This window comes from Parasteatoda tepidariorum, chromosome 8, assembly GCF_982258835.1.
Source record: "Parasteatoda tepidariorum strain Cologne lab strain chromosome 8, Ptep-v5.0, whole genome shotgun sequence".
NCBI lineage: Eukaryota > Metazoa > Arthropoda > Arachnida > Araneae > Theridiidae > Parasteatoda > Parasteatoda tepidariorum.
In genome coordinates this window covers 18,343,100-18,353,709 of record NC_141762.1, presented here as the reverse complement: position 1 = coordinate 18,353,709, position 10,610 = coordinate 18,343,100, and the positions used below count along the sequence as shown (strand labels likewise).

Below are 10,610 nucleotides of genomic sequence, written 5' to 3'. Positions count from 1 at the left end.
TAATATTTAAACGCAAACGAACAACGCTACGTACCGCCATTACGAAACTAACGACGAAATTGAACGATGCTGCTAGTACACAAACTGAAAAGGAATACAATATTGAACGTTTACAAGATAAAATTAAAGAATTAACCTCGGCAGACGATGAAATACATAATTTTTTAAATGATGGAGAATATCAGGAAGACATAATAGAATGCGAAAGATACACAGAATATGCTCATTTGGCGTTATTTAATTTCAAAAGAACAGCGAATCGGAATACGAATTCAATTTCTGAAACATCGCCAACAGCTGCCAATATAAATAATTTTTCAGCTTCGCCTTCAAATGTAAAGTTGCCTACAATAAAAATAAATACGTTTTACGGCGAAATTGAAGAATTCCATAGTTTTTGGGAGCGTTTTGAAAACTGTATCGACAAAAACGAAAGTTTATCGCTGATTGACAAGCATGTTTTTTTTGCGGGGATATTTAGATGGAGAAGCAAAACGAATAGTTGATGGAATTAATATAACTGCAGAAACATATGCAACAGCAAAGGATATTTTGAAATCAAAATATGGCGATAAAGATAAAATAATACAGGCTCATCTCGATTATTTAGAAAACCTAAAACCTGTCAAAAGTCACTCTCCAGCAGCAATAAATGAGTTATATATTGATTGTAATCGAAGAATACAGGCTTTAGATGCTTTAGGAGAAAAAACTCAGTCATACGGAAGAATTTTGGCTCCTAAAATACTTCGTGCTTTTCCTCATGAAATCTATCGTAATTGGATTGTGCACGCCAAACGTGAAAATTTTGCCGAAAGCGATATTTCAAAATTAATGAAATTTTTATCCGAAGAGGTCGAGGGAGCAATTACTGCAAGTAATATTAAAGGTTCACTATCTCCAGACTATCCAATTAAATCCGCCTTAGAAAATTTTAATGTGAATTCTAAATCAGTTACCAAAAGTAAAACAATGTCACCCTTTTGTCCTTTCTGTGAAACTGTCGGACATTGGCCTCAACAGTGCAATGTTGTAACGGACATAGACGTGCGCATACAGAAATTGAAGACTAGTAATAGATGTTTTTTGTGCACTAACCGAGGACATACCAAAAAAAATTGCCATCGTAGAGAAAATTTTGGCTGTTCCAAATGCAAGAGAAAGCACTATACATCAATATGCAAACCTCTAACCAATGAGCAGCCTGTGGCTACATCTATAAACAAAATTGATGTATCGCCTTCCAGTTTCGTTCATTTGCAAACTGCACGAGTTTTCATAACTGGGCCCACTGGCATTACAAAGCTGACACGTTGCCTTTTAGATGCTGGAAGTCAATCTTGTTTCGTTTCTTCTAATCTTGTGGATACTTTAAAATTTCCAGTCATTTCAACTAGACATTTGGACATTCAAGCCTTCGAATCCCCAGCTAATGTCGAATACAAGCAAAGACAAGCCAAATTTCAGTTATCAAGTATCTGGGACAAATCTAAAGTTAATATTACTGCATTTGAAAGCTCCAACAAATATGCATCACACCTACCTTCATCAACGGATGTTTCACTCTTTGCTAAAAACAAGCGAATGAAACTTGCTGATCCAGATGATTCATTGTCGAACTTACCAATTGAGATTTTAATCGGTGCAGATTTCTACTGGATTGTTATGAATTCTGAAGCTCCAGTCAGGTTGTCGGATTCTCTGGCCTTGCTCCCATCAAGTTTTGGTTGGGTACTTAGTGGAACTCGATCACACGCGACAGTTTCCTTCATTTCAACGGTTCATAATGTTGATGTGGATACTTCAACTCAGGAATTAGATAATGTGGTACGAAATGTCTGGAACTTAGAGAGCATTGTCATGCAACCAACACAAGAAAAAATAAGTCCTCACAACTCTGAACTCTTGACGAACTTTCATCAATCTTTTGAAATCATCGATGGTAGAAGAGTTGTAAAATTGCCTTGGAAACCAGAAGTTCAACTTTCGTCGAACAATTATGAGTCGCAATTCAACGATTTAAATCTTTAACAAGGAAAATGCACGCAAATTCAGAACTCAAAGAAAAATATATTGAGCACATGCAAGATTACATTGATAAAAAACACGTTGAAGTTGTCTCAGAAACACATAATGAAGAACGTTTATATTACTTGCCCCATCACGCTGTAAAGAAAATCACAAATGGAGAAACTAAGTGGCGTATAGTTTTTGATGCATCTTCACATTCTCCAGGTCACCCATCTTTGAACGACGCTCTTGAAGTAGGACCAAATCTTCTTCCTGATATCTTAGCCACATTGCTGAGATTTCGACTTTCTAAAATAGCAATCACTAGTGATGGGCGACAAGCATTTCTGCAGCTGATTCTAGCAGAAGAAGACAGAGATGCAACACGATTTATTTGGTACAATACATGTACTCCTGATGGGAAACTCTGCACTGAAGATAACATTGTAACTTACCGATTCACACGTCTACCATTTGGACTCGTCTCTAGTCCATTTTTATTAGCAGCTTCTCTTCGTGAATTGGCTTCAAAACACAAACAATCATATCCTACAGCAACTAGACACATTGAGAATAACACCTATATGGATGATTTTGTAACCGGAACATCTACGGATACTGAAGCTCTAATTCTTTACCTAGAACTGCAGCAATTTACATCACTTATTAGCCTACCATTAGACAAATGGACTACAAATTCTAAGATTTTGAAAGATATGTGGAAACAAGAAAATGTCTCGTTTAAGGATATTACGCAAGTTTTGGGTGTTAAATGGGATACTAACAGTGATGTTTTTCAAATTGATGTGCAGACAAAAATTGTTCAAGCATGTAAAGAACCAGTAACAAAACGCTTACTACTAAAGTTGATGTCAAAGTTTTACGATCCTCTAGGCTTGTTTGCTCCAGTTACAGTAGTTGTAAAGATATTGTTTCAAGATACATGGCTTAGTGGTATTCAGTGGGATGAACTATTACCTCCATCTGTAGCGCAGCAGTGGCACAAGTGGATAAATGAATTACACTATCTGAATGAAATATGCATCCCAAGATGGATTGGCTTTTCTGAAAATTCCGACGTCACCATACATGTGTTTTGCGACGCTTCGGAACGTGCATATGGTGCTTGCTTGTACGCTCGTCATGCAGATGATATTTCTACAGAGATCCATCTCATTTGCAGTCGAAATAAACTAGCCCCAATCAAAAGGGTCACCCTTCCGAGACTTGAATTGTTAGCTGCACTACTAGGAGCTCGCCTACTCCAGTATTTTTGCAAGGAAACGAACATGAATTCCCACACTGCCATACTATGGAGCGATTCTACTGTAGCTTTAAGTTGGATAAAGGGAAATCCTAACCAGTGGAAAACATTTGTCTGCAACAGAACAACAGAAATTCTTCAAAACACTACTTCAGCACAATGGCGCCACTGTCCCGGTACAGATAACCCAGCGGATCATCTTACTCGTGGTACCTTTCCATCACAGTTATCGATTTTAGAATCTTGGTGGCACGGCCCGAAATGGTTAAAACATGATCCAGAAACTTGGCCTATCAAAGTTTTGTCTACACGTACACACCCTTTAGTTGAACCTGAATCACGAAAAATCAAATTTCAATCCTCCTACGTTGCAACTACAGAACCCATCATAGATATATCTCGTTATAGTTCTTACACGAAACTTCTTCGTGTGACTGCCTGGATTCTACGTTTTGTATACAACCGTAAGACTCAGCAACGCATAACTCATGAACTGAATTGTAATGAAATAGAGAAAGCTAAAAATTATGGGATACAAACTGTACAGAATCAATGTTTCTCAGCTGAAATAAATGCCTTGAAAACTGAACTTCCCCTGCCGAAAAAATCCAAAATTTCCTGTTTCAATCCCTTTCTCGAAGATAATTATTTGCGCCTTGGGGGAAATCTGTAATTTTCAAACATTTCTTCTGATACTCGACACCCTTTAATGCTCGATGGTAAACACTATTTTGTCCACCTTTTGATCCAGCATACCCACATACGACTTCACCATTTAGGTGTGCGTATAATCCTGTCCGAGTTACGTTCAACCTTCTGGATTTTAAGAGGACGTCAAGCTATAAAGCAAGTTATTCACAAATGCTTGTCTTGCTAGCTGTCCAAAGCGAAATACGGAAAACAAATCGAAGCTCCTTTACCTCCTGAAAGAGTTGTACCTTCTGCTCCATTTACTACCACAGGAATTGATTTTGCTGGACCTGTGAATATTCGATGTTTGAAATCAAGAGACACAGCCTACATAACACTATTTACTTGTGCAACAACACGTGCATTACACATTGAACTTGTGTCGGATCTTACAGCAGACAAATTTCTTTTGGCACTACAACGTTTTGTTGGCCGCAGAGGACTCCCACACACAATCTATACCGACAATGCTACCACTTTTCATGCAGCAAATAAGGACTTGATTCTGTTATGGCAAGTTCTGTCATCAGCTAAAACTCAGCAATATTATGCCCAAAATGGCATAACTTGGAAATTTATCGCCCCACGAGCGGCTTGGTGGGGAGGCTGGTGGGAACGCCTAATAGGAGTTGTCAAGCGATGTCTACGAAAGGTACTCGGACGAGCACTTCTTGACGAGGAAAGTCTGTCCACGGCCCTCATTGGAATAGAAGCCGCTCTGAACGATATTTCTTGACAGGACGAAAACTAACGGCCATTCCATCCAGCCCAAATAACAACACAAAGCTAAGAAAAATCTTCAAGCAGCAGCAGGACTTACTCGACTGCTTTTGGAAAAAATGGTTCAAGGAATATTTGCTTCAATTGCGGTCATTTCATCAAGTTCGTAATCAGGACAATATCATTAACGTTCGAATTGGCGATATTGTACTCCTACAAGAGGATGTCCGACCACGGCACATGTGGAAGAAAGCTAGAGTGGTGAACTTGCATGAAGGACGAGATGGAAAAATAAGATCCTGTGAGCTGAGAGATAATAGTCACAATATAACCCGTCCGGTAGCTCTGGTCATCCCTCTCGAGGTCGACCAGGGTGGGGAGGATGTTGAGGTTTGAGTTCGAGATTAGTTAGATAGTTTTGAGTTTCCTGTGCTGGCAACATCTTATTGTTTTTATATTCTTTTTGATGTAAATAAAAGTTAAGTTTTCAGTTTGTTCTACGTGACTTTCAGTCTAATTTACTCTCAACAAAGTCCAACACCTTGTAAGAATAAATTATCTGGTTTTCTGAGCAAAACATTTTAAACTGCTGCATCTCCTTTCATTTTTTAATGGGAGGAGATTCTTCATCGGTCATTTTTAGACAGAAATTGTAGTGAATATTCAATGATTATGCTGAATCAAAATTTAATATGGTTACTATTAACAATAAAATAATATTTTTACATACAAAAAAATTCCTTTTATCTTATTTAAAAAGGCATTTTAGTAAATTGTTCGAACAAATAGAATTTATTATATTATTTTACTTATTATAGGCTTTTACTTTGCAAAAAGCAAAATCTGTAGTTCGTAAACTCTATAATTTGATTGATTGAGTTCATTAAACGATGCATTAGACAGAGACCATTTAATTAAAATCATTTTTGAATTATGATTAATATTAATAATTATTATTTAATTTTTAGCAATTAAATTGATAATAATTGCTTAATCAATTAATTTAATAAATTAACATTACTTTTTATTGTTTGATATACATATATTTATTTAATAAATTAAAATTGTTTAATAAATTATTATTAGTTAAACAATGATATGAACCTTTCAATATTATTGTTTAATTAATTAAGGCATTTATATTAATTAAACAATAATATTATAAGGTCATTATTTATTAAAAAATAATATATATTTTAATTGCTTAATTAAAAATTTATCTTTTTATTATTACTGTTTAATGAATAACATTATAACTATTTTTTAACTGCTGATAAATTAATTTGAGTAGCTCAAAATTTCATTCACTGCCTACAGAATCAATATTAGTTCAATACTTTTCAAAATCAAAATCAAATGCTATTTACTTATTATTTTTATCATAATATTATTACAAACAATATTTTCATTTTTAATATAAAGGTGGATGTATGCAATACAACTTAATTCTTTTCGTTGAGCACAAATAATTTAAAAATATGCTTATAAGAAATAAAAAAAAAATCACTTTTTGTTCGTTCATTAACATTTCTCTTTGCATATTGGAATTTTTAAACCAAAAATGCTACATAGAAAACCCTTCAATAAATTAGTTTATTGTTTTGGTCGTATATTGAGTTTTAGTTTTTATATTTTCACTATCTTTCTGAGAGGCAATTTTATAAAAAATATTTTTTCAATTTTAGTTATTTTTTGTTTACTGAGAAGAATTTCTATTTCTCCAATAAAATAAGCCTTTTTCATTTTATTGAAATGAAAAAGAGTATTCTGGAAGCTCATTAGTAAGATATTTTTTTTTCTTCGTTTAAACAGTTTTTGTAAATTAGCAAGAAGGTTCTTTGTTCATTATAATAAATAATATTAAACGTAATTTTAAGAATTTTCATTGACTATTATTTTCGAGCAAATTAAGATGATTGCTCATCAACTCAAAATTTAATTTTCATACCTCATCATAATTCGTCGCATGGAAAAGTTCAATGATTACAAAAGATGAAAAGGAGAAAAACGTATTTCGGAACCATAAAAAGTACGTTGGAGAGTAATAAAAAAACAATAAGAAAAAGTAATTCGTGCATATGAAATTATAATTTTTTTTTACCATTGTTTGAAATGAATAGAATTTATTTGAAATTATTTCTTAACATTAAACGAAATTGCCCAGTTAATTAATATTATAATTTATAACACACGGAATATTTTATTGAAATTAGTAAATATCAAACAAATTCATGTTTCATTTATTTTATAATGTCAGATAAATCTAAAAAAGTAAAAAATTAAAATTGATCACTAATGATGGTAATTATCGGTTGAAGGGACAGAGCGTTGATGACTGTTGTTTTAAGTTTTCGCTAACACGAACATAAGTATATGGGACATTATCACAATGGAGAGGCATTAAGAAACTTTTTTAAAAAAAATTAAACTTTCAACTCATAAAAATTTCAGCTTCAGTTAGAATGTTTTTATTCATAAAACTTAAAAGGTCAGTGCACGTTTTGATTTGGAACATAAATTAAATTTGAAAAAAAAAAATTTTAAATTAAAAAAAAATGTGACAAAAATTTTCAAAGGTGCTTTGATAAAAAAAGGTTACCTGTACCAGTAAACAATTTACTTTCCATTCAAATTTACACCGTAAATTCTTAAAATTGTTTTTTTTTCTTCTTAAATTAGATAATATAGGGAAATAAAAAAATGTAGGAAACAGAGAGGAAAAGGTCAAAAGAGATTAGGGCTGACAGTAGGACCAAATTTAAAATACTCTTGCATTAGAAATTACTGAATTTTAATCACGCAAATATTGATACCTAGCAATATTTCATTTAATAAGCTTAATAATTAATGTAATACTGAATTTAAATCCGATAAATGATGTTACCAAGACGATAGAAGCAAAGAGAAAATGATCCAAGTCAATATACTTGGAGACACTCAAAAATCCCACTTTTGACGATTCAACATTCCTTGAGCGGTATTTTGTTAATTTCGAGAATCATTTCGTCACAAAATGACGTGATTCATGACAAAACGGGAACTGTCAAATATATGACGAAAATGTTTCCTCCATTCGAAACCTCATCGTAGTGTATTGTGAGAGATTGTTAACTAGAATGATGAAACTAGAATAAAGACTAGACAATCAAAAATAAAGTAACAAAAACGCTATGGTAGTAAAAGAATTTACCTCATACCAGATAGATCCGGGATTCGAATCCCGCATCAGGCACTCCTTTGTTGTATCTGTTCTTGTTGTGTTGTGCCTTCTATATGGTATTCAAAATAAAGTTGTTATTATAAAAGTTAGATGCATTAAGCACGTTGAAGTTTCTTTGGGGGATAGAATGGCAAAATATTTCTTTAATTTTGACAAAATTAATTTCCTCGATGAAATGACAAGAGTTATTTCCTCAATTTGGTGAAATTTTTACACGAAGCATATACCAGGAAACGATTTCGTCAAAAAAGAAACTTAAGTTGTATTTGAGTACCCATTTTTTACTTTTTACAGTGAAGGTTCAATTGAAAAGAAGAGATATTTATGCAGAACTGAAAATCGCAATTTGATCTTATCATTAAAAAAAATAAATGAAGCATTAAAGCAATAAATTTAAAACTATTATTTCTTAGAATACATCAAATATAACAATGGTTTCTAAAATGATAACCTTATCCAAAAATGGACCCATTGAAGGAACGTTGGGACATATTTTCGGCAACTCAATAAAAAATAATTTAATGCAATCATAATGGTAACAGAGTGCGAAAATTCCAGGAAAAACATTGAAATGTCCGATTTTGATACAAAAGTAATTTTAAAAATGTATATTTAAAGCTATGTGAAGTAAATGACATATAACTCAACTTTCACAACTAGACAAATTAAAATTATTTTCAATTAACAGTTGGTTTAATTAAAGTTAAAGAAGATGCAAAAAAAGTTGGAATTTAGGCAGTTTAGCCATATTTGATGAATTAAAGATGTTTTACGCAGGCATTATTGCATATATCTAATGTTTATGTATCTACATTTACTAAAGTCATATAGTAAATCAATTTGAATGTTAAAAAATGTTACTTGGAATTTTATTTCAGCTACTAAAATTACTTAAAGTTAAGGGTAGAACTTTTTGCGAAGTAAGATTTGCAATGACCCATATACATATACAATGAAACATGTGTACATTTGCTATTTTTGTTGCATTGTTTTAACGGTCAACATAAATATTAAAGAAGAGATGCTGGAATCACAGAATGTGTAAAAATGTAGAAATTAGCTTCAGAATGACTTTCATACTTTCATTTCAATCTTGAAAAAAAGGACCATCAAGTAACATCATGTATCTATCTATCTACTATCTATCTATCTATCTATCTATATATATATATATATATATATATATATATATATATATATATATATATATATATATATATATATATATATATATATATATATATATATATATATATATATATATATATATATATATATATATATATATATATATATATATATATATATATATATATATATATATATATATATATATATATATACAGATATATATATATATATATATATATATATATATATATATATATATATATATATATATATATATATATATATATATATATATATATATATATATATATATATATATATATATATATATATATATATATATATATATATATATATATATATATATATACAGATATATATATATATATATATATTCAGGTTTATTGCAAGTGGCGTTAATAGTAACATGAAAAAAATCGGTATTTACTTTGAGAACATTCTTAAAAAAGTTTATAACAAAATTAATAAACTTACTAAAAATAATAACTATTTAAATTGGAATATTAAAAATAGCATTCAGGTTTTAAATACACTAAAAACTTTAAAAAATGTTGATTCAATTCACTGTTTTGATTTCGAAAACCTTTATACTTCCCTTCCAACTAATAAAATTCATGATGACCTTCTTCAAATTCATAGCATGTTTAATCTCAGTGATATTATTAATGAAGATAACTGGCACTTTCTAGTACATATTAACCTTAACAACAATTATATTCTTTTCAATGACCACCTTTTTCAACAAATTAATGGTATTCCCATGGGAAATAATTTCAGTACTAACATCTGCAATATTTTTCTTTTTCTACAAGAATATAGATTTGTAAAATCACATGTTAATCTTCCAATTGATTCTCTCTTTCTCAGATTCATTGATGATCTATTAGTTATTAATTTTAATGATTTCGATATTCTAGCAAAACATATTTATCCAAATGAATTAATTCTTAATAAAACAAATAATAGTAATTCTTCAGCAAATTTTTTAGATTTGACTCTTAATATTAATGCAGATAAAAATATTACATTTAAACTTTTTGACAAAATAAATGAATTTAAATTTCCAGTTAAAAAATGCATAGATTTCAACTCTAACTTAGCCAATAAGGTTTTTTCCAATATTATTGCCAATCAAATTCATAGATTTTACAGGAATAATTCTAACTATAACGAGTTTTTATTAGATACTGATATATATAAAAACGATTTAATTAATAGCCATTTTCCTAGTTCATTTCTTAATTTCTATTTTAAAAAAATCTTAATAAACTTGGTACATTAATTTTTAATTTTTATTTAATTTTTCTGTTTTAAGAATAAGCTCTGATTTTTTCAAGGTAGGAACTAACTATGATAAACTATTCCTAAAGCCACTGGACGGAATAGTTTGGATGTATGACCTTTTATACTGGATTAGTTAAATATTTTTTAGTTACTTTTTAATATTTGTAGCCTCTTAAAATTAATTTAATTTTAATTGTCCAGTATAATAAACAGTTTATTTATTTATTTAATTATTTTTATTTTTGTATAAGTGGAATGGGCTCTGGTTCG

The 10,610-nt window shown here is 30.6% G+C and overlaps 2 protein-coding genes across 2 annotated transcripts; both read left to right on the top strand.

The window, feature by feature from the left end:
* The first annotated feature begins 834 nt into the window (after window positions 1–834).
* LOC122270782 (uncharacterized) lies at window positions 835–2,031 on the top strand. The gene has a single exon (XM_043049513.2). It carries the CDS (start codon window positions 835–837, stop codon window positions 2,029–2,031), a length of 1,197 nt encoding a protein of 398 aa, XP_042905447.2.
* A 50-nt stretch (window positions 2,032–2,081) lies between these two features.
* LOC147805764 (uncharacterized) lies at window positions 2,082–4,700 on the top strand. Its single transcript, XM_087149470.1, has 2 exons — window positions 2,082–3,815; window positions 4,152–4,700. Exons 1-2 carry the CDS (start codon window positions 2,082–2,084, stop codon window positions 4,698–4,700), a joined length of 2,283 nt encoding a protein of 760 aa, XP_087005596.1.
* Window positions 4,701–10,610: the final 5,910 nt, after the last annotated feature.